Source organism: Rutilus rutilus, assembly GCF_951802725.1.
Source record: "Rutilus rutilus genome assembly, chromosome: 13".
Taxonomy (NCBI): Eukaryota; Metazoa; Chordata; class Actinopteri; order Cypriniformes; family Leuciscidae; genus Rutilus; species Rutilus rutilus.
The window spans coordinates 22,298,510-22,324,253 of NC_140218.1; the positions used below are offsets into that span (position 1 = coordinate 22,298,510).

Sequence of the window (25,744 nt, forward strand, 5' to 3'; positions counted from 1 at the left end):
AATTTTCAATGGACATAATGAACATGACAGTTTCTCTTGCAATATTTTCAGTTGCTAAAGCATAATTGATGGTTTTAACATTAGACTGTCTGAGGTTGTTTTGAGTTCAGGAATCTTGGACATTATACAGTAGTTAGTGCTAGTTTTATTGCTGAGTCTTTAAGTAATCCTGGATTATGCAACAGGCTAGTGTTTCCTTCAGCAAACAGGGCTATGTTTACAACATGAAGGATCTGTGCCGCTGAGGTCAAAGGGCATGTGGACACAAAGGAGACTAGAGCATTGATGATTGTCTGTGGGCAGAACTTTTGGTGACTGTCCAAAAAAACAGCTTTTTATTCAGATAAAGATTTGATTCAACAGAATTTCATTTTATATCTTGGGTGATCTTGTTTTAAAGGGATAGTTTACCAAAAAATTAAAAGTCACGTATGCCACTTTCTTCTGAGGAACAGAAGACTTTAGAGTCACTGAATCACATTTGAGTCAAGTCAAGTTTATTTGTATAGCGCTTTTCACAATATACCGTGTTTCAAAGCAGCTTTACAGAAAATCATGATGCTGCTGTTTATAATATCTTAATTCCTTAATGCCTTATTAGTTGCATTTAGCAGATTAGAGATGGGCAATAATATAGTTAAAATGTTGTGACGATATAAGCAATTAATCAGTTGAGATTTGCTATATAGTATACAGTTTCACCCTACATAAATGCGTATAAAGTTAGGCATAGTTTTATATCCAACTTTTTATAAAGAGCTGGGCAATAAATAATCTAGTTGACATATTGCGAATTTGCGACGATATAAACAATCATGCAGTCGAGGTTTGCTATATCGTACAGTACACGGTACACTTTACATGAGTATTCTTTATATATATAAATAAAGTTGATGCCACATATCCAACTTTTTATCTTTTGACATCTTTGTGTTTATTGTCATTAGGTGCAGTAGCAGTGTTTTTTATGCTGAAATGAGTTTGATAAAATACTTCAGCAATTTGCTGTTTCGTTGAGCCCCTGATACAATACAAGTGCTGGTCATGGTCTCACATTTCTAGATAAATGTTAGACAATATCCTTGACATTTTCCATGACTGCTGACTATTCCACAAATACTTACCAATGACATAAAAGTATTCTGAAGGCATTAGTAGAGACAGATGAGTCAGCAGAGCATACTTTTATTTATCAAATACTAGAGATTTTAAAACATAAAATGTTGTGTCCTGTTCATGAACTTAAACACTCTTACCATACACTTTGATGGCTGTAATTTAATTCACAGACCCTCTGAATACTAGCAGCAGTAGCAGGTGATGCATTTTAGCATGAAGTCTATAGGGACTCATATATCTGGAAGCTTTACACTAAAACCATGCAAGGCAGAGTGACAGCTTTGAATAATACTGGACAGCAGTGTGGCTATTTTTTTTTTCTTTTTTTTTTTTTCGTGCACTCTTTCTGTGATAGATGCCTTAAGGTGCTTGTAAAACAGAAATTTATGCTTGAGTGATTCATAATTATTGCTCTGGAAATAAATACATGTGAATGTACTTTGTTATTTCATTAAAAAATAGTGGAACGAATCAATCCGTTAACGGTTTTTGTAGTGCATTCCTCCACTGATGTGAAGAGAATAGCATGCCACTACCTTCAACGGTGCTGCAACAACACTAATGAATTACATTATTAAAATGATCATTTTTGCATTTATTCCCCCCAAATATTTATTTATAATATAATATAACTCCAGCGATTTCAAACTGCGTCTTTGGTCCACTGCAGTTTTAAGGAGAAAATACTCTATGGTGTTGACATCTAAACAACATTAAAAGCTTGATTTTCACCACATGTGGACTTTAACAGGAATCAGAACCGGAACCCAAATTGTTACTTTCTTTATGATTCCCATCCCGAGTTACTTCACATGCTGTTTGATTTACTAAGTATTTGTATTAGTATTTACAAAGATAGAATTTGTATATGTGAGTGTTACCAAGCCTTGGTTCAGTAAATGTTCACTTCATATAGTAGACAATAATCTTTACTCCTGGACTATATGACGCCTGCTATCAAGATGTCAAGTCGTGCATGTTCAGTCTCATGCATTTGTATTTGGAAGACATCCAACTTCCTCTAAAACCTGCTGAAATATATGTGTATGAGTTATGTTTCCCTGCCATGAACTGAAATCTGATTGGAGTCATGTGCAGGGGAAAAGCATTCATGTGCTAGAATAGTAGCTATAGCGTTGTGTAAAATCTTAACTCTCATTAATTACACTTAATTTGAGAGGGAACACAATGGTATCACTCTCTGAAGTGAAATTAGTCCTTCTCTTTTCTCTTTCCCTCTCATTCCTTACTTTGCTTATGTCTCTGGTCTGTAATGATGGGGTATTACTTGGGAAGTCACTTACCTGTGAGGGAATTGCAGCAAGGTATTAAAGGCTCATATTGCTCAGATAATGGCTTATTAGGAGATCAGCATTCTGTGTTGGCACTGGGTTTCTTGAAGATAGAAAAGGAAGCTTGTCCAGAATTTTGTTTTTGGCAGGATTTTTTTTTATCCCAGATGATAAAATCATACAAACATATTTATCAGCAGTAGGACAGTAAGAAAGTTTAGCCTGATTCATTAGAGGCTTCTCTTGTGGGGATTCCAAAATATAAACCTTAATATTAAATAACTAGGCTAAAGTAGAAGCAATCAAGAGTTTATGAGGATCATTATTCTCCTGACAGAATCTATGCAATCTATAGTTTTTTTAAATCATACATGTTCAGGTTTGTTCTGTAGGTTATGTTGTGGTGTAATTTTGTATCATCCATCCATCCATCCATCCATCCATCCATCCATCCATCCATCCATCCATCCATCCATCCATCCATCCATCCATCCATCCATCCATCCATCCATCCATCCATCCATCCATCCATCCATCCATCCAAATTTGTTGTAAAAATAAACATGCCATTTTTCCAACCTAGATGATAAATTAGGAAAAGGAGACACTGTATTTCTTGAAATAATGCCAGGTAATTTTAGAAGTGTTTTCTAGGTCTAGTTCAGTGAATCATGCATTTTCTGTAAAGCTGCTTTGAAATGATGTGTATTGTGAAAACTGCTACACAAATAAATGTAAATTGATTTAAAATTGAATAAGCTAACTAACAGGAAATCCAGTGTTAGGCTCAATTAGTGGCATGAAACTCGACTAAAGGCTAAAGCTCTGTCCAGGCCATCCCCCAGAATCACAAACTTACTTACACAAACAATTTTTGTCAGTAAATTACCTTGCACACAAGTGAATTCACCCTTGAATCAACTGCAGATTTACATGCTTAACCAAAGGTCTTCATATAGTGTCCAGTTTCCCTCTGAACAGACTCCGGACAATACCATAGTCTCACGAGAGAGATTTTCATTTATTGTTCTCAGCACACCTGTGTTGGCATGCATCCACTGCAGGGACCTATAGTTTCTCATCTTACTGTCCTCAATGGGACATCCTCTCTACTCACTTAGGGAACATGATACCACATGCGACCTGAAGCTCTTTTCTGTCATGTGTTTTGCCTTTATTTATTGTATCTTCACAACTAAATGGTTGTTTTCTGCTTTAGTTTACACAAAAAATTATATTTTGTCAGTATTTACTTACCTTAATTTTGTCCAAAACATGCTGTTATGACAAGTATCAACAATATAAATACTATTCCAGAAATGGGCAGATGTTGCCCTCTACTGGGGGTAATATGTACTATTTTTAATGGTTAGACTCTGTATGACATCTACATTTCCACTCTGTATTTGGTGATGGTGAATAATGAACAGATTTCTGCCAAATGAGGGTGGGAAAATTATGACAGAATTCTCAGTTTAAGGAAAAAATTGCTGTAGAAGGTATACCTCGATTAGACTGACCAAAATTTTGAGATTTACATGGAAATTTCTATTTATTTTATATTTTCCAGAATAAACTACTTTACTTTATTACCTATAATAACTGTGGCATTTATATATTAATCGTTTTTGAACCGTTGATTTGTGCAAGCTTTTGTTGTTTTTTATTGCAATAATCGAGGTGACATGCAGTTTGAATGAGCAAGACACTTCTGATTCATTTTATTTCAAGATATCATAATTAAAATAATACAATAATAATAATCAACTTAATATAGAATAATAGATATGTACGATAATAGAAGTGTTCTTAAATGATGGACAATTTGTTGCACTATTATTTAAATCTCTTTCAATAGTTTTTTTTTTATCATTTATTTATATTTATTTTGTATTATGATATATATATATATATATATATATATATATATATATATATATATATATATATATATAATTGCTGCTCTAATGCAGGGGTTTCATGGAAGGAAAATGAGATCTATTCCAGAAAATGTTGAATGATTCTTCACGAAGCATGTGAAATCTCTCCATTTGATTAATGTGGAAGTATTAAATGAGAAAACGTCCCTTGCGGTGCTGTTGCAGGTGTCAGCAGTAATTGAGTCTCAGGGCGGACCTTGAATTTGACTCAAAATGAAGAAGCAAATATCCGGCTGAGGTCAGCATGTCAGGGCCCAGAAGAAACTCAGGACTCAGGACAGAATTTCACACCCCATCCAGATTTCAGAACTTTGCATACTGTAGTCGTGAAGAAGCTGAGCCCTTCACTGCCCGGTATAAAGACAAAAACCTCCCATCTGTTCATAGTTACCTGATGTGTGCTCTCCTTTACCCTCATCAGAGTATTGGTTAACTGCCAACCTCACTTTGAAACTGATACACAAAAATCTTGCATTTCCTGTAGATTTCATGCTATAAATCACATTTTGATGCATTTATTGAAGCCTTTAGTGCTAGGAAAGCTATTGAACTGTATTATATTCTTAAATCAAAGACTTACTCTACTTCAGCAGTATGACTTCCAAGTCTGTGATGGATGTGGCTTTGCGTGTATTCTGTTTGTTTTTAAACTGCTTGCTTTCCCCTCCCCCTGCAGTTTTCTTTGAGGTCAAATACACAGCTTAGATGAGAGAATTATTAGGGTAAAAGCCCAAACAAAACGTGGCCTGAATATATAGCCATCCTTTTAATTCAATTCAATTCAATTCAAATTTATTTGTATAGCGCTTTTCACAATACATATTGTTTCAAAGCAGCTTTACAGAAAGTGCATTTCAGAAATGTACATAGAAAAATACAGTTAGTTAATCATGTATTAATTTAGGGCATAACATATCGCCAGCGTTGAGTCGTCTCTTCACAGGCGTCGAGTCGTCTCTTCACGGGTGTTGGGGCATCTGAAGTTTCCATGAGAGGCTGGATACAAACTGGAGCTGACGAACTCAGTTCCCGAGATAACAACAGAAAAGCAGATGGGAAATAATTAGCATAGCTGCTGTTCATAATATTAATGCATTCGATCTGATTCAACTGTAGTATAAAAGGTAAGTATTATGTGAATGCTTGGCTAAAGAGATGCGTCTTTAATCTAGTTTTAAACTGGGACAGCGAGTCTGAGCCTCGAACAATATCAGGAAGGCCATTCCAGAGTTTAGGAGCTAAATGTGAAAACGCCCTCCCTCCTTTAGTGGACTTAGATATCCTAGGAATGACCAGAGGCCTCGAATTTAGTGATCTTAAAGAGCGCGATGGATTGTAGGGCGATAGAAGTTCCGTTAAATACCCAGGAGCTAAACCATTTAGGGCTTTATAGGTCAGTAGTAATACTTTGTAATTGATATGGAACTTAATAGGTAACCAGTGTAGAGATGGTAGAATTGGTGTTATATGATCATATTTTCTTGACCTAGTAAGAACTCTAGCAGCTGCATTTTGGACTAACTGTAGCTTGTTTATTGAGGATGCAGGACAACCAGCTAATAAAGCATTACAGTAATCTAGTCTCGAGGTCATGAATGCATGACCTAACTTGCATTCTTTGTTAGATTTTAGATCTCACTTGCATCTTTGCTCTGCAATCAAGCAGAAACTTCTTCCCAAGAACCCAAATGTCCATAGTGAAAGCTTGATTGAAGTGAATTGTCATGATGCTGTAAAGCTTCTTTCCATTATTTTGTTAGCAATTCCACAACGTGACCCAGCAGAGAAAATCTGTATTTTCATCAAATGGGTGTGATGATCTCAAATGCTTAACATATGACGTAATATTTCTTCCTAATCTCTGCATAAATCGGTAGAAGGGGGAATAAATGGCAGCAGACCTGTCTAGACAGTTTCATCTTCAGTTCTTTATCTAAAGATTTGTGTCAGAACATGGTAGCTCAGGACGTGACTAGCCGTGTGTTTTTGTTGGAATGGTTTTCTCTTTGGAAGATGGAACAGCACTGATGTTCAGCAGAGACAAACTGACAGGGCTTCGCTCCCTTGGGCTCACTTGTCCAGGGTGGATTGGGTTTCAGCATCAAAACACACCCATGTCTTAAAGAGCATTTAATCCCACATTTAATGGGATTTGTCAGAGCAGGAAAATAGTTTTGCCTTGACAGGGTTTTATTGACAAAAATAGTAATTTTTCCTCTATAAAGCAGTGGTTCTTAACGGATTTGGCTTCAGCATTTTGCATTGGACATGAAGAGGAAACCCAACTCGGTCTAGTTATTGATTCTTATGTCCAGATAAAATTGATAAAATTTCATATTGAAATTATTTCCCTTTTTGGTCTTGAATGGTTCATGTTTCTGCTTAGATTGCAGCTACACATAAAACAGAGGGAAGAATAGTTATATAAAATAAACCAGACATATTTTCCAAATTATGAAATTAGAGGAAATGGCTTTTTGTGATGTTGGAAAGTACATTGGCTGTTTTTTTCCCCCTGTCACTATTTATATGATTGTAGAAATAAAATAAACCAGAAAGTCTTTTTGTGTCCGATCCTGCAACTAAATTGTGTCCAGCTTTCTCTGGAGTAAGAATACTTACTTTGTTCATACTGTAATATTTTATGGCCTTTCATTCTCAAAGGCACTAGGGAAAAAAATAAATGGCATGGTAGCTTTTCCGCACCAGCTTTCCAGTTATGCTTATTGGAAAGGCTGCATTCCCACAGCACCACAACCACTTTACAGTTTCCACTGCTAGACGCTTTACACCTATCAATGGAACTAATAGAGTTTGCTCTTACCTGCCAAGGCATGAACGCTTTATTCTGTTTTTGGTCATTTTTATATCATAGTTTGTGCATTTGTATTTTAAAAAAAATGAATGAAAATGTCACGCCAATCAGGTGCCATTTGGATACGCCCAAGCACGCCTAATAAGTATGCAGGAGTTCAGACGGACACTCCCTGCTCCATTAGATCTGCTTTCAAGTGTTTAGGTGTGGTCTGACTCTGGCTAGTGTCCTAAACCTGAAGTGTCTCTCATTAGACAGGACAGGCTTAGCTTTGTAATGACACTCATTGAACTACTAGGACATCAAAAGTTCCTCTTTAAGTACTGGGTAAGGAATGAAGCCCTTGGGAGTCCTCATTCATTTATCTGTCTTTGTCCAGAACTTCATACCATGCAACCTCTATTTAGGCCAGTAACTGATAATACAAGTAGTACATGGTTTCAGAGTGAATTTTGTTTTGTTTACATTGTGTCTATTAGTGGTGCTTGCTAAAGTGCTTGCATTAGTATTCCTCTTCAAGCCAAAATTAGTTACTCCTTCAACACTGTTTTATGACCTATAGGTATGAATGAGACCTCAAATAATGTGGCTTATTGTGGATATGAGTCTTAAGACTTTTTTTCTGATTTGACTTACTAGGTTTGCAGATTATCATAGACACTTTAGTGTGGACTTAGCTGTTCAGTAACAGCCTAGCAACTGGCAACACCCTAGTAACCACCCAGAACACTCTAGCAACCAACTAGCAATGCCTTAGCAACCACCAACAGCCTAGCAATGCCTTAGTAACCATTCAGAAGCACCTACAAATTCCATGGCAGTCACCTAGCAGTGCCCTAGCAACCACATACACCCTTTCAACCACCAGTGCCCTAGAAACCACAAACACCATAGCAACCCCAAAGTGACCACCCAGAACACTCTAGCAACCAGCTAGCAATGCCTTAGCTACCACCAAAACACTAGCAATGCCTTAGTAACTACTCAGAAGCACCTAAGAATTCCATAGCTATCACCTAGCAGTGCCCTAGCAACCACAAACACCCTTGCAACCACCAGTGCCCTAGAAAACACAAACACCTAGCAACATCCTAGTAACCAGCCATAACACCCTAGCACCACCTAGCAATCCCCTAGCAACCACCAACATCCTAGCAATGCCATATTAATCACCCAGAACCACCTAGTAACGCCATGTTAACCACCTAGAAATGGCACCCTTGGGAACACCTTTTAACTCCCAGATAAACATTCAGGACACTCTCTTTGAAGTGCTATAAAAGCCACAAACACCCTAGCAACAACCAAGTAATGTCCTAGTTTCCATTCAGAACATCCTAGCTACCACCTATCAATGCCTTAGCAACTACACAGCAAAGCACCCCAAGCATATGAATGAAACTACATACAGTAGTCAAATTATCTTGGACTTCGGATAACATTTTTCTCCACAGTAGGAGTTTTCTTCCCACAAAGTGTGTTGGATAAAGAAAGGTTATCAAAACGGAAAGGATATTTCATAAAGACATTCCACAGTGAATACATACTTCTAAGGCTACAGTTTATTTATCTGAATGGTTTATTGTGCATGTTACAGTACTGTACGTTCATTCACATCTGCATGGGTGATGGATCAGTCCAAAACTACCATCGACCACAGAAACTTGAGCCCTCTATAAGTCCATCAATAAGACTTGCTTTTGAGATAAAGAGGGAGGTTTGGACTATATTATAAATCAAGATAACATGCACGGTTTGCATTAGATTTTGGCTAAAAATGTAGGTCTTTCCTTCACATCATTAATCAAAGGAAATATTGGTGAGCTCAAGTGACATGTGCACTGACTACACTATACAGACAACTATATTAGATATGTGGAGAGGCAACGAATTTTCCATCTCATGCTAATGGTCGCTGGGCATAATATCTCTAAGAAGTTCCTCTCAAAGAACTTCTTAAAGATGAGCTGACAATCCCTCAACCTGAGATGGGCTTTATTGCATATGAGGTTCGCTCTGAGATCAGTCCTGTTGGCAAGAGAACGCCGTCATAAATGTAAGGAACAGTTCTTCCTCTCTAATCTCCCAAGAGGTCAAAGATCCATGGAAAAGACAGAAAAGATTCTGGAATACTCCCAACATTATGGATTGCATTGTGAGAAATGGATTTAACCAAATTACTGACTGAAGTGATGGCACTGAATGCCAGTTTCAGAACTTTTCCTTTGGTGTCCTTTTCAACCTCTTTCAGGACAAGGAAAGAGGCATATCATAATGCGTATCATAATGTACATTTACTGTAATTTATATATAAATTTTGTTCATTTTTTATTATATTTTTGTGCAGCATCCCTGCAACCACGACAAGCGGTTTGGAGAATAAATGGATGTGTCGTTTTGTTTTTAGTGTCTTGTTTCACTTGTTTCACTTTGTTTTGTTGTTCACAAAAATTAGTTTGAGATCAAACAATATTTGGCAGACTCCCTGTTGAAGCATCCATTTTGCAAAAGTCTTTGGCTGTATATTATAAGGCAGTACATTCAGTAACTATATAAACTATAGCTGTGTATTTTCTGTGGATCACCGACAAGTTGCCTGGCACATCTCTAAAGCTAAATGGCAACGATCTAAATATTTAGCTGAGCCGAAACTGGCAGTCTGCTTGGCATTCAATCCAAATACAGCAGCTATGATGGATTATATAAAAACAGCTCTCTTGTAACTCCCTTAACTGCTTACCTTGAATGTCTGAGACACCATATGATTTATGGTCAATCATTGGATGTATAATTGGAACGGCTTCACGGCTTAAAGATGTATGGTCTATTGAGCTTAATTCATGACTTAATGAAGATCATTAAAAAATGCAATGTCCTGTAGAATGGAAAACTTTTTTTCTTTAAATTCTGTGCCAGTCAGATGGCAAGAAGATTCACTTCAAGGATTGATATCTCACACAGTTTATTGTGGCAGAATGGATTTCCGAATACACTTTAGAGTTTTGCTGCACTCATATAAAAACGATTAAGAAAAGCCCGGTTCTTCATGTGGATACTTAACCAGAATCAATCGCAATTGCCGTGACCGTTCAAGTACTTCTACAGATTTAAGGCAGTACGCTGTATTTGCTCTGTGAGTTTATACTGGAGCAAGACACATGTGGACTCTCTGAGATTAGATCTATGGAGGAGAAACAATTGTTCCCTTTCATTCAGTCACTACGAGTTACGTCAGTGAATGACGAAATGGGGGTTTCGCTTAGAAGCCTATCCTCTTCGAGTTCTTACAAAACGAGTTAATGGCAAAACAATGCTATGGGTCTGCGGAATTTGCATAGCGCAACTCCGCCCCACCGCATGGGTATAAAAGGAGCAGCGCGACAATCTCGCATTATGTTTTTGCTTCGCAGCCGAGTGTTTCTTCAATTCTCTCCACTGCAAGCTGTCTACAAGTTCTAGATACGAGACGAGCGACTCTTCAGCGGTGTTGGTGTGACGGCATGTTCCAGCGAGATCTCATTCCTGCTGCTGGTCTGTGCAGTGATCTGCCAACAGTGTGTGTTTTCTCCCTGGGCGCTTCAGCACTGCTGTTGAGTTTTATCCTCTCTAAAAGTGCTGCAGAGTCCCCTCTGCCACACCCCAATCTATTCCTTCCACGAGAGGGGATACTTTGGCTGGTGGCCAGGGTGATCTGAGGCTGCTGGTGTGGAACAACCCGGCGAATTCTCCTCGGGGCACACCCCCCTCTTCCACATTGCAACCCGTGAGGTTTCCGGATGAGGTTGCTGGCCAGTCTTGTGGCGGGCCCAGTGTTTCATTCGGCACCCTGGCAGATGACATGTCTATCGCCGCATCACAAGGTGGGCTTGAGTCATCTGAAGATGAAGACTCGGCTGTGCTGCCTTCTTCAGGGTTGCCAGCATTGCCCGAGTCTGATCCAGAACTGACTGCCATGCTTTCCCAGGCAGCCGCAAGCATCGGGCTTGTGTGGAACCCTCCGCCATGTCCCGAGCGCTCAAGGCTTGATGATTGCTTTTTGGGGGTGGTGCGTGCTGACACCCGTCAGCACCCGCCCCCAATTCCTTTCTTGCCGCAAGTGCATGAAGATGTCATGAGATCATGGAAGTCTCCTTTGACTTTTCGCGACTGCTCAGCAGCCTCTTCCGCCTTCTCTGCCCTCGATGAGGCCGCGGCCAAAGGGTACACTGGGGTCCCCCCGCTGGAGCGTTCTGTGGCGATGCAACTGTGTCCCCACAGCACCTCCACCTGGCGTGGTGACCCTAAGCACTCCTCCAAAGCCTGTAGGTTTTCGTCTACTCTGGTGGCGAAAACCTATAAAGCTGCGGGGCAGGCTGCCTCCTCACTGCATGCTATGGCCATCCTCCAGGTCTACTAGGCCAGGGTGCTCAGAGACATGCACAAGGGTAGGGCTGATCCAGGGCTTATGGAAGAGCAGCGTGCCACCACCGACCTCGCTCTACAAGCAACGAAGGTGACCGCACGCTCCCTGGGTCAGATGATGTCCACATGCGTGGTCCAGGAAAGAGACCTCAGGCTTAACCTGGCTGATATGCGGGAGGTTGAGCGAACCCCGTTCCTCAACTCCCCCATATCCCAAGCTGGCCTCTTCGGTGGTGCGGTCGAGGACTTTGCCCAACAGTTCTCGGCCGCCCAGGAGCAGACTGAGGTTATTAACCCTCTGGGGACGGATTGGGCAGTACCGCCCAATGTAATATCTTAAAAACTATTTTGATGATAGAGAGATGCAGTCTTTTTTGCCGTCTTCCTCAGACTCCGCTGAAAACAGTGGTATATGGTATACACACTTTCTTTGTTGTGCAATACCACTGCGTATAAGGCCAATGAAATCGATGTTGTTAGGAATATTCCACGCGCAAAGACCAATGGAAAAATTGCCGCTGGGAGGAATATTGGGGTGGTGTGGCGCAATGGATAAGACACATGCCTTTGGTGTGAAAGACCCGGGTTCGAATCCACTGTGAAACACCAATGTGTCCCTGAGCAAGACACTTAACCCCTAGTTGCTCCAGAGGCGTGCGACCTCTGACATATATAGCAATTGTAAGTCGCTTTGGATAAAAGCGTCAGCTAAATGAATAAATGTAAATGTAAATATTTTTCTTACCCAATCAGAGGAAGGTTACCATGATGTATTCTAGCTAATCAGAGGACTCTGTAGCCTTGCAAGGGGTGGTACTATAGTAAGTGATATGACGCAAACAGCGTCGAGTGGAGAAGGAGACAGAGAGCGAACGGAGTGTAGAATTACACACACAGATCTGGCAAGCAGTAAAAGATTTACCTCAGAACAAGCTCTGGAACAATTAACAATTACTGGAAAGTGACGAGGAGAAATTCGAATCACTGGCATGCCTGAGAAAAAACGCCTGGGACTGTTTGTATATAAAGGTCATTATTTCATTGTTCTTTACACTTTTGATTGAACAATTACAAATGTCTGTCAAGCAAAGGGTTTGAAAAATATATTTTTTGTTCAAAAACTGTTCACTATTGTTGTGTGAGGTGTGATTTTCAGTAATAAATGACTAAAATAAAGTTTCATTTTTGAAATTATCTAGTTTATTTTAATTTTTTTTACTCATACTTCCTTTATAAACACATTACATGCATTCTTATGTTAGCTTAGGGTCTTCTGAATCCATAGATACCAAACACATGGTGTTCCATCTCCATTACATGGTTTATAAGCCCAAATGTAAAAATAGAGAAAACGGACCAAAAAGGGCTTAGTCCCCAGAGGGTTAAACATATTCTGCCCCAGCGGCCAGCTGCTGCCTCCACCCAGCCGCCGGCTCAGACGCCTCAGTCCGCTCGCCGCCGAGGGCGCTCTCCCGCTCCTCCCGCCCGGCCCCAGCAGCAGCCTTCACCCGCGCCGCACCGTGGAGGTAGCCGCAGGAAGGTGCCCCAGCCCGTACCAGCCCTGCAGCCTGCTAAATACCAGGCAAAGTGGCGCTCCTGATACGGGCAGCTCAGAGATGGGTTGCAGTTCTTCACAGGAAGTGGTTGCAGGGCCACCCCTTCCCCCAGTGGAGGGCCGGGGGAGAATCTTTTGTTCTCCCTTAAAAAAAGAACTGACTTTCCCATCTCTGAGCCCCCAGAGGATGGCAGTGTGCGACTTTCCGCCTCGCCACTCTCATCCCCCTCTGTCGCCAGACCCCTGTCAGAGGAGATCGCTGCGGAACATTCGTCCTTCGCTGGCCTCCTTTGTCAGGACGCGGCGCCTCCCACGTCTGGGCCGGTCATTCCACCTCACTGCCCCGTCGTGAGTACATCTGTGGTTCACATGACCCCTCTGGTTCAGTTTTTGGGAGCCTGGCTAGAGCTTCCCAATCTGTCCCGCTGGCTCGCGAGAACCATCAGGCTCGGCTATGCGATTCAGTTCTCACAGTCTCCTCCCCGCTTTCGGGGAGTCCACTATACCATGATGGGTGGCAATGCCCCTGTCATGCGTGCGGAGGTCGCCACCCTATTGGCGAAGGGTGCGATCGAGACCGTCCCTCCAGCCGAAATTAAGTCTGGCTTCTACAGCCCCTATCATTGTACCCAAGAAGAGCGGTGGGTTACGGCCAATCCTGGACCTGCGCATCTTGAACCGAACCCTTCACAGGCTTCCATTCAAGATGTTGACAGCCAAACGCATTTTCGAATGTGTTCGTCTGTTGGATTGGTTTGCAGTGATCGACCTGAAGGACGCGTACTTTCATGTCTCCATTCTTCCTTGACACAGACCGTTTCTACGGTTTGCTTTCGAGGGGCAGGCATACCAGTACACGGTACTTCCATTCGGGCTAGCCCTGTCTCCTCGCGTCTTCACGAAAGTCATTGAGGCAGCCCTTGTGCCACTCCGGCAACATGGGGTTCGCATCCTGAACTATCTCGACGACTGGCTGATTCTAGCTCACTCTCGAGATCAGGTTTGCGAACACAGGGACCTGGTGCGCCGACACCTCGCCCGTCTGGGCCCTGTCAACTGGGAAAAGAGCAAACTCTCCCCCGTGCAGAGGATCTCTTTTCTCTGTATGAAAATCGACTCGGTCGTCATGTACACACAGCTTACGAGCGAGCGTGCGCAGTCACTGCTGAATTGCCTGAGTTCAATCCGTTCGAGCTTCTGCAAGAACCAATGAGGTTCATTCTCATGTGTTACGCAGCACGTTTGAGTTTCCACAAGAACCAAAAAGGTTAATTCTCGCGTGTTACGCAGCACGTTTGAGCTTCCGCAAGAATGTTACCAATGAGTTTCATTCTCGTGTGTTACGCAGCATGTTTAAGCTTTCTCAAGAAACAATGAAGTTCATTCTCGTGCGTTACGCAGCACGTTTAAGCTTCAGCAAGAGGTTTGTTCTCGCACGTCAAGCAGGTTCAGTTGAACTTCTGTTTATATTCGCTGACCAATGTTTATATCTGAATAAAAGCCTAAATTCAGTCTGTTTATCATATAATAGTCTCTTCAGAAAATTTGGACTAAACGGCTCAATTCATATGGATTAGTTTTACAATCTCTTTATGAACATTTTGAAGCATCAAAGTATCAGTTGCGTAGCTGCCAATAGAGGGACAGAAAGCTCTCAGATTTCATTAAAAATATCTTCATTTGTGTTCCGAAGATGAACGAAAGTCTTACGGGTTTGGAACGACATGAGGGCAAGTAATTATTGACAGTATTTTTGGGTGAACTATCCCTTTAAGTAGGTTTAATGTGTATCACTGGTTGGAAATCACTGTTTGGTGTGACATAATACCTTTCTCCAGTTAAATAGCTGAAGAATGAGCAATGTTTTAACATTATATAGTGTGTAAATTGCCTTCTGTAATTCAGGGAAGCATTAATGTGTCATTATTAATGTAATTTAATCAAATGGTTTAACATGAGCCTTTACCCACACCTGGCAGTGGTTTAGACGGCCTCACTGACACAAAGACATCCACACAGAGAATAAGACATGCAGTGGCCTTCCTTTCATCTGACTCACAAAACTCACATGAAAAGAGACGCTTGAATTGTGTCCAGCTGCACCTTTTAAACTCCTCTCAACCTTCATATCCTCTGGAAAAACTGAAACAACCTTTGTTGCATGCTTTTCCTCTTACTTTACGTATTTCCTTGTCCTTGTCACTTTGGATAGATTCCTGTGTTTTTCAAGATGCAAGATGCATCTCATACTGCAAGCATATACAGTATGCCATGTTTGGACTGGCAGTATTTTGATTTTGTAAGTCAATACCATACTTTGTTTAAGTGCAGCATTTGAGCTTTTCTTTGGATCCCCTTTACACCCCCTGTAAATTAGTTTTCCATGTTTTCTCTCAGGGTCCACTGCACTGGACCAACAGCTTGTCAAAACTAGGGTTATTTGTAGCTCATTCAAATTTCTGTTAACTTCTCAGCTGCAACAATAAGTTGAATTTATGTAAAGATTAATAATAACCAAGTCCCTATAAATCACTGGGCTTGTGACAGCAAAGGCCATATGAGATTTAAAGGCCATTACTCCTTTCATCTTTTTAGTGAAATGATCTTAATCATCCTATTCCTAACCCTAACAGCTGTAAAGTCTGTTTCATTATCTATCTATCTATCTATCTATCTATCTATCTATCTATCTATCTATCTATCTATCTATCTGTCTATCTGTCTATCTGTCTGTCTGTCTGTCTGTCTGTCTGTCTGTCTGTCTGTCTGTCTGTCTGTCTGTCTGTCTGTCTGTCTGTCTGTCTGTCTGTCTGTCTGTCGTTCGATGATTCTATCTATATATGAAGACCTCCGGTGCAAAAGCCTCTAAAAGCCACCTATGTCAAAAATTAGATATTAAAATTGAGTGAATGCTCTCCGCACATAGTTTACGTTCATCAAATACATTCACTTCAAACTCACTAAATCTCAGCCTGTTCAGAAATGCCGGTACTTAGGTAGAAACCTATACATAGGAGCCTGATAAAAATGTTACAGTAATATTAAAGAAAAAACGTTAGACATACTTAGAGGCTTTTGGAAGACAGGAAGTCTTCATATATATTTTTCTATCTATCGGTCTATTGTTTGTTCTATCTATCTGTCGTTCTATCTGTTTGTTCTGTCGTTCTGTATTCTAGTCGTTCCTATATTTAGATCTATAACAGAATTTAACGTGATTTTCAAATTTGAATGCCGCTCAACTCTGGTAATAATTCCCAGTGGCCATAATTTATTTAATTGCATCCAATATTAAAATAAATGTTCAATGTAGTAAAAGCAAAAGTGACCAGATTATGTGCAGAGTTTAAAAAATATCTTTTGTTCACTGTTTTGTTTTGAGTGAACTGCAGCTTACACATTTGGTAAATGTCTCAGTGTCAATGCCTAAGAGAGGAGGAGGGAGGAGCAGAGACAGACAGGAGGGTGGGACTGCGGAGGCCTGCCCTGCACACAGGCGATGGAGACATATCAGGAGACACATAGCCACGAGAAAATACATGTCTGTCAATGCAGAGAGAGAGAGAGAGAAATTTCTTGATTCTGATGCCAGGACACACAGCTAATTTAAATAGCTACTCAAGCCACAGCAGCAGTTCTTCTCTCCTGTTGCATAATGGACTTGCTGAGAGTGTGTTTTTCTTGTTTTGTTTGCATGATCTTATTTATGTCTATTTGAGTGAGGTTTATAACACATAGTGCTTGGACAATGCTGTCAGATTGGCTGAGGCTTGTGCTCGTATTTACCTTCTGGACACAGCTGGTCCCAGGTTTCGGTGCTGGGAATACACGTTACCGCTTCTATCACAGGAACTGCTACACCTGCTTCAATGGATATCATGGATACAACACAAGACACTTGGAGGCAGGTGAGTGTGACTGGATCCACTGTGAATAGATTCAACTGATTCTGCTTTTTGAGGGAATAACTTGTACTGTTATTTACTATCATATAAGATCTTGTATAGTAATTCAGGTGATTGTAAGAATGTGGTGGAACACATAAGTTAAATGATTGTGTGAATTCATAGAAGTTCTGGGATCGCGCTGTATGATTTGGTAATGTCTTGGCTGTGACCAAAGGAGCTTCATTCAGCACTAGTAATTCACCATGAAGGACTGGAGATGATAATGCCTTCACTCCACTATGAACAGATGTCAGATGTGTAACAAAACAAATAATAAACTGATACATTAGTGTTTGCCAAATACTATAGAGACGACTCATGTTTTCTTCCCAATTTTAGAAACCTGCAACTTATTAAAACAATGTAATTATGACAACTTAGCAATATCTCATTTACATTCTTAAATGACAAAGACTTTAGGCTGTGTTGAAAACAAATTTTCAGAGTTGATTTAATGGACACTGATTTATGGAATTGCTCTTGGGGGTGTAGGGAGACTGTCAGAGCACAACCAATCATTAAAACACCATGAGTCTGCGTTACTAGAGGAAATTAACTTGAGCTTCCAGCATTTGTCCCCTTAGAATTCATTACAGTGATAACTTTGATAAAGTAGGAACATTTTTACCATGCATGTTATTCATTTGGTAAAAATAAAGTCTGTTGGAACGATTTGTAGTGTTTGGAATTATTGAGTTTCAGTAGACCCTCAGGGTTATATCTTCTGCACCACCTATGAGGATCATGGATCAGATTTAGATTTGACTCTCTCTGTCTCTGCTGCTAAAAGTGAGGTGTCCCAGTACACTGCAACTAAAGGAAAGTTTTGATGACTGTGTAACAGAGGCCAGATAGTAAGAGCTGTGCAGATAAACCTCACTACCCTGATCTCAAGAGGTGCCATAGCAGCTCACGCTAGAGTCTGTAATCTTTAGCCTCCTTGTTAGAGCGCCCGCCTCCCACAGCGGAGACCTGGGTTCTCCAGGTCACACAGAGCACGGCAAGTAGGACCTGAGGGGTTGCATGCATAAGAGGAAAATAAAGTAAACCATTTTTTCATATACAGTAAGTTCATTGTGAGTAAAGCAATTAAAGGGATAGTTCACCCAAAAATAAAACTGTACGCATTTATTTCTTCTTTTGAACACAAAACAAGATATTCCAAGGTTTTCTTCATGACCTTAAACGGAGATCTGGTCTTGAATCAGGGTGCTCCAGGCTAATGCTCTCTTAGACGGAAAGCAAGATTAAGGAGAAACGTGTTTTGGATTAAAGGGAGGCTGTTTGGCATGTCCATTATTTTTCATTCCTATAAGAATTCCTCTGATCATCTTCACTTATGAATAATGGTCTAACATTTTGCCTTCTTATTTGCTATCTCACATGCCCTATTTACTCCAACAATGTGGAAGACAAACTTAGATTTTGGCACCACAAAATCACATATTTTTAAGCCATGCTTTTACTTAGAAAACCAAATGTGACAGTCTTCACACAATCCTGTAATGTTTGTAATACAGGTAGTAATGCAAGATTCATGCATGGCTCATATGATATCAAGTGAGATCTTTGCTAAACTTCAAAGCAAAGGTCAGTGATCTGAACCCAGTGTTTCAGAACTTATCGTGATAAGAAGCAGTTGTTTGTATAACCTGTAGACTTGAAAAGTTCAAGGTCACATATGTCATTGATTTTACCCTCTTCAATTGCAGTGTCCCAGCTGTACCTCACTGTAGGACTCTGAGGGCCAAACAACATAACATTTGTTATTTTGGTTGAAATGTGGGATTCCTTATTACCTTATGCACAGTGGGATCCAGAAGTCTAAGTCTACATTGAAGTTATGAGATTTTAAATAAACAGAGTTTTAATGTTTGATATGAATCGAAGAACAAATATTTCAGATTCTGCACTTTTAGGTCACAAATCAAAGAAGTAAATTTGTGGCAGTGATCATGTGACTCTTTGTAGGCCTACAGACGGTCCGGTGTTTTTTCTTTCATTGAAGCTCAAGATGCTCTTTTGATAATCTCAAATAATGCTGGAGATCATGATCATCAGATTTAACAAACTTTTAACAAACTGGATTTCATTCAGCTTGACTGCTGCTGTCATTAAGGCAAAGGGAGACAAACCAAATGCTAAGACATTCTGAAATTCCTGCAATTTCTTATTTAATTTCTCTCTAATTGTTAGACTAATAATATTTGTAATTTAAAACTGTACTCCTCTCAGTGCACGACAGCAGATGATCAATCTCCATTTCACTGTTTTCCTGCATTCTGTGTGATGAATTGCAGGGGTCTGTATAGATAGCCCATGGGCCACAGCTGGGCTCTCATATGAATTGCTGCATTTCATAAGTCTCGTTTGAAAACTCTGTTTATTTACATCCTGCTGCTGTGAATGGACCTTGTCTGCCTGAGCTCAGTTTTGCAGTTGTGTACAGCACTCTTGTAATTAAGGTTCCCTCAGGCTCTCCTGGACAGGTGGTCTCAATTACCTTCATGGTATCTTATCATCTCACTCCTTTTTGCATTTCAAACCGCATTTTGAGTCTTTTGTTCAGTGCCGTTTAAAGGAGGAAATACTCAGCAACGGTTTTGACTTAGAATTTGCACATGGTTTGTCTTAAAGCATATTAAAAACACCACATAGACATATAAACAACATTAAAAACTTGATTTTCACCACAGGGGGTCTTTAAACTTAAAGTCGGCATTAAAGCGGAAGTTGCAGTCTTTTATTTCCTATTGTGATGTATAACCGAGTGAAAGGGCTTCTCGAACAAGAGAAAATGTAGGGCTGAAAATCAGAAAATTGATTGGATGGTTGGGGTTTGCTATTGCTGTGATCTCATGTGAGTGACAGGTTGTCCCGCCCTCTCGCCAGTAAACACATTAGAGGAGAGAAGAGATGTCGCTGCAAAATGGTAGGGGAAGTTATTTTGATTAAAGATTATGAGGGCACATGAAAAAAAAAGAGATGTGCACGGATAAAATATTTTTTAAAAGTACTGCAGTATTCCATAAAAAAAAGAAGAGTTATCAATTTTGATTTCATTGTGACTTTAAATGAAGATACTCCCACCCCCAAACTCACACCATTGGTTGAGCCAGTGTTGCTGTCGGGCTGGTTGGGATGCTCAAACACCACTTTTTGGCAAAATCAACCTACAAATGTCACCTATAGTTGTCACTTTTTTACAGTTATTACTTATAGTTGTTTCTACATATCAAGCTGGGGCAAGAGAAAGTATTTTAACATTTGAAAAAGTTCTAATGTAAAAGTCTACTATATTCACATCTTTATTTAGTCACAGTAATATTTTGTCCTTTGTCACATGCATGTGTCCCCTATGTCAGATAACTACTTGTTTGTTCTAAATCAAATATGGATTTCATTTAGTTATTGGCTGTACATTCTATTTGCAGTGTAGTTGTTTGTCTGGCAACATAACAGAAGTGATCAATCATTAGTATCAATTGTTTAAGTAAACTGCATGATACGCATTTACATAAGCCTATAACAACTGCTCTAACCATCATCCAAATCTAAACCAGATTTGTTGTTATATGTCATTGAGGTTTAAATAAGTAAGAGATGATATACAGCCAGCCGGTCCGCAGAGGGTTCTTATATCATCCTGAAAGGGTTTATTTTGGAATCGTGACCAGCTGACTGCACGTTATCCCTCTTATTTCATGGCTACTTACCAAATAAATAAATATGTGGACATGAAATATTGATTCGAGATTTAAATTTGTAGATTTGCTCAAAGCTTTTGCTAATTACAATGCTACAGTAATTTCTATTACAGTCCATAACAATAAACAAACAATCCGTCTTGCAACAAGACACAACTATTCTGTTTTGTATATTAATAATAATAATAATCTGCAATCTAAGATACTTTTTCTATGGACTATTTAGCTTTCTTCATTTTAAGTTCATTATTCCTCTCTATATCATATTAATCACGAGAGCACCTTTAATCTTCTCTGCTCCTGGCCTGTTATTGCTATTTATCAATCAGAACTGGGTCAGCCAGTCTATCTAAATGCTTGGTTTAGTGTTTTAAGGTTTAGTCTTAATTAGTAAAACCACTGCGGTCGAATGGACCATCACTTGTATCTTCCTGACTAGTGAAGTGGTTGTGTGAGATGATCCTTTAAAAAAAACTTTACACATATATATGATGAGCTGAAGATGAACGGTATGTGATTAGTGGTCCCAAATTGATCCTGCCTATATGAACTTAAACCACCTTCACAGGAGAGAACAGTAGATCTGTCTGAGGAGTACTTGTGGACTTCAAAATTGACTTATTTAATGCATAAGTGAGTATAGTTTGTTTACATGTAACTCCAAAATGTAAGAAGTTAAGGACACCTCGTTACAGTTTGCAGTAACTCATATTTTGAATTTTCCTCTCTTTGCCATGCATCCAACAGCTCTCTTTGGCTCTACAGTAACTATATACATGGGTATTATTTGTCCTTGAAATAACCCTTGCTTACAGAACATTGGCCATTTCTGCATATGCTCTAAGGAGGTCGAAGAAAGTTTGCAGACCCTTTGGAGTAATATGTACACTGTTAGAAAAATCTGTAGAAATTACAGTATTACTGGCAGCTACTTGCCAGTAACTTACTGTAGATTTAAATTGATGTTATTTACTGGCAACAATTTGTTCAAAATTAAATGAACATTAAACATTAACAAGTCTTTATCTTTACAGAATAAAACTAAAATAACAGCCTCATGCAAAGCATTCTGGGAACCAAAATCTGAAGGAAAAACAGAAAAAGGTTGATGAAGATTTCTGGTTCCCAGAATGCTTTGCATTAGATTGTTATTTTATAGTTTTATTCTGTAAAGACAAAGACTTGTTAATGTTTAATGTTCATTTAACTTTGAACAAACTGTTGCCAGTAAATAGCATAAATTTAAATCTACAGTAAGTTACTGGCAAACAGCTGCATAACTACAGCAAATTTTTTACAGTGTAGTCCTCCATTAATTTGTCCACAGTGTTCATCTGCCAATTCTGCCAAAAGAGGATTAAAACAAGTAATACAAAAAAAAATTCTCATGGCCTTTTCACTGTATCTCTTGAAATGATATGTGAAACTATAGGGAAAGTAGCTCTGTGAAGGGAATATGTAATAGTTAACTCAAAAAGGAAAAATATATAATTCTTTACACTAATGTCGTTTCAAACCCGTAATGCTCTTAGGTTTTCAGTGGAGCACACTTTCTTTCTTTTTTTTTTTTGAAGAATATTTATGATAAATTAATACGTTTAAATAAATAATTACCATTTTTTGTGAACTGTTCATTTAATTATTATTAATTAATTCTATAACTAATTTAATTATATTCACCCTTAATTATCATTTAGATGAATACAGAAGTAAATATTGAAACAAACAGCAAACTCCTGAATCAGTTCCACAGTATGTTTTTAGGCTTTTTTCTCTGTACAATATCACTTCAACTCTCCAAGGCCCAGTTGGTACATCAATTAGAGCCCAGAGCTCACTCACTCACACACTCACACAGTCTTCTGGCATTACACTCTCTCACCAGCAGGGCTTTCACATGCCTGCTACACATCTCTGAGCTCTGCACCTGTACTAAACCTATCCATTACTCTTATCTCCCCTCTGTATCTATTCCCTAAATACTCAGTGGGATCCACTGGGTCAGGAATGTAAATAATATATGACATATACGGAATATTCAATGAAGGTAGACTGTACTGAGTCAAACATCTTTGCTTTTCCTCTCAAAATGTCAGAACTATTCAAACTCACTTAACTATTACTGCTGCCATATTTTAAAGCAATGTTTTGACCTTTTAAATGCACCATACATAATTAACAAAAAATGAATCCTGTGTTTCAGATTGTCAACATTGATCATTCTGCTGTGGGGAAAGTCTTGTTACTGTAATTAAATTAAACATAGACAGCGCTATTTTAAAGGTCAGGGTGATTGTAAGACACATGGCCTGAGTCAGACAGGACACAAAGAGCTTATTCACTCAGAGATCTTCATTATGTGCAGATTGCACATTTCCACATTTTCATAAGTGCACTTTCAGAAATTCAATTTTATAGCTTAAGCAGTTTAAAGGGATAGTTCTCCCAAAAATGCAATTATTATTTACACACCCTCATGGCAATCCAAACCGGTACCGTTTTCTTTGGAACACAAAATAATATAGTTTGAAAAATGTTTGTTCTTTTAATACTTAATAAAATATTTTTTGGTTTGTTTGTGTGTTCATACACTTTTAGATGACATGAGAAAGAGTAAATGATAATACAATTTTGGGATGAACTAACCTTTTAATCCAATCAATGAAGTAACTGACTAAATGTCAGTTAATTAAGGGTTTCCTGATTTCTTTATGAAAAATGTGCATTATGACAATAATTAAATGCTTTTAATTAAAACATATATACAGCAAGATATAAAAAAAAAACTAATGTTTAAAAAAAATCCCCTATTGTTATCCACTAAAATGATTTATAATCCGCTTAAATGTATGGATTAATAATTTATAAAATAAAAAAATAAAAAATATATAAAACTTTGGAGGTTACTTCAATTACAAAGAACCTGAACAGCAACTGACACGGCTAAATTAACACTTTTGCAGTTTTCTCTGGAGTGGATAAATTAATTTAGTGAGTCAGAATGATTTATGCTTTGCTTCCTTAGGCTTCGAAAGTTTGTGCAAGAATCAAACCACGTTCCACTGTGTGGCCTCATGTGTCTGCTTTCTCCTCCTCAGATATTGACGAGTGCCAGGTTCACAACGGAGGCTGCCAGCATAGGTGTGTGAACACCAGAGGCTCGTTCTACTGCGAGTGCAACCCGGGGTTTCGCCTCCACGTTGATGGCCGCACCTGCATAGGTGAGTCGTTGGGGGGTCGTGAGAGGTCACTGACAGAGAGCTGACAGTCTGGCCTTCATCCAAAGCTTTAGAGGCTGTAATCATCACGGCCTAAGAAAAGTTTGCTTTCACAGAATGGGTTTCTCTTCAAAGCAAGCAGGGGTCCCCACCTTGAGCTCTGTGTATGAGTGGGAATCAAAGAGCCTCTTGTTTTCTTAATAGTGGAATGTTTGCTACTGTTCTGTACTGTACTGTACAGGCCTTGTCATGGTGAGTTTGCGATGGACCTTTGAGATAGACCAGAGCAGGTCCCAACTGTTCCCTTGCCAGGCCTGCTATCAAACCATCACGTCAATCTATTCAAATGCGACTGTTGTGTAAAAGGTGTCAGGTGAAACCCAACAATTCAGTTTTCAAAGGAAAAAAAAACCCTGTGGGAATAAAGAGTTCTTTCAAGCGTATCAGTTTTGCTAATGGTGTCTGGATGTAGGGGTTTTGCTTTTCAAATTTGTGGCAATAATAACATTAAAAGTATTTTGTAGAGCTCGGGAAACCAAAATTGTACCAGTGTGCATAAACTTTGAAATAATGAACAAAGTGACCAGTCTAATACCTTCTTCAAAGCCAATGCTGTGCCACACAATGAGCCCATGTGCTTCATCTTCCAGCTGGGACGCCACATGACAGCTGAAAAGTCTTTCATTTGGGCATAACTTGAGAAAGAGCTTCTTTTTTTTTTTCTGGAAATATGTTTGTAATCTTGTGTTTTTGAGTGTGTTTGGAGGTGAAATGTTTCATTGGGAATCTCGAGTCTGGATTTGACAGTTTTCTTCAAAGTACTTCCAGTTTTATTTGTTTAAAGCACATGAAATGCCATACGATTATTTAGTAGCATCTGCTGTTTTACTTGACAATAACAATACTGGACTGCTGTTGTATTATTTACTGAAGAACAAGTAAGAATTATTTTCTGTGGTAATCGTCTGCATGTCACATATGATTGAGCTTAACTTGTATTGAACCCAGAACATTCCTTTCAATTTCCAAGGCAGTATGACAAATAACTAATGACTTATTCCATTATGGAAAATTGCATTCTGGGATCTGTTTGCTTATGCAGTAGCAGCATTGCAGTTCATTCTGTTTCAGCTGAATCAGCAGCTGAATCTTTTATGCTTCCAAGAGACCTGAAGAGTCCCAGGCCATGAGCTCCAGTCAGGCTTCAGGCTTGTTTATCAGTTTTTTCCGATATCAAACCAACTGTTCTATGAAACCACAATCTAAACCAAAGCTGAGTGGGAAGGAACGCACTACTAGAATAAACCAGAAACAGATGCTGCTAATTAATCGTTGAGGGTTCTTTCTAGGATTACTTTTTTTGGTTAACAGTAATTTGAGAAGCTATAATCTTGCTGATATCTCATGCCAGAAGCTTATTAAGTTGTGACTTATAACCACAGATAAACCCTTAATTATTTTTAATGCACCCAAGTATTCTCTGCCAAGAGAAATATTATCATCATCCTTCATTAGATACACTCTCATAACCAAAATAGAAAGATTTAATTTCTTCAACCCCTCTACACCACCTCCCACCACCAAAATATCCCGTTTCAACAAATTATCACTATTATTTGCTAATTTATATGCAAGTGAGACAATGGTCTGATTATATTGGGTTATATATGTGACATTTTCAAATCTGTTTTGGACAGTTTGCAGAATCTGCATATATTATATGCAAGGATTTTTGATAACAGACGCCACA

The 25,744-nt window shown here is 39.2% G+C and overlaps 1 protein-coding gene across 2 annotated transcripts in view; it reads left to right on the forward strand.

Annotated features, from left to right (window-relative positions):
* Window positions 1-25,744, forward strand: part of megf6a (multiple EGF-like-domains 6a) — a 63,292-nt gene that overhangs the window by 7,401 nt on the left and 30,147 nt on the right. Inside the window, exons 1-2 of one of the 2 annotated variants that reach the window (XM_084427373.1) lie at window positions 16,613-17,030; window positions 23,875-23,997. In XM_084427373.1, coding sequence (XP_084283499.1) covers window positions 16,871-17,030; window positions 23,875-23,997 — 283 coding nt within the window. In that variant the 5' untranslated portion in view covers window positions 16,613-16,870. Of the gene's footprint in view, window positions 1-16,612; window positions 17,031-23,874; window positions 23,998-25,744 lie in introns of those variants that run through there. The other variant, XM_084427372.1, reaches the window with a different exon arrangement.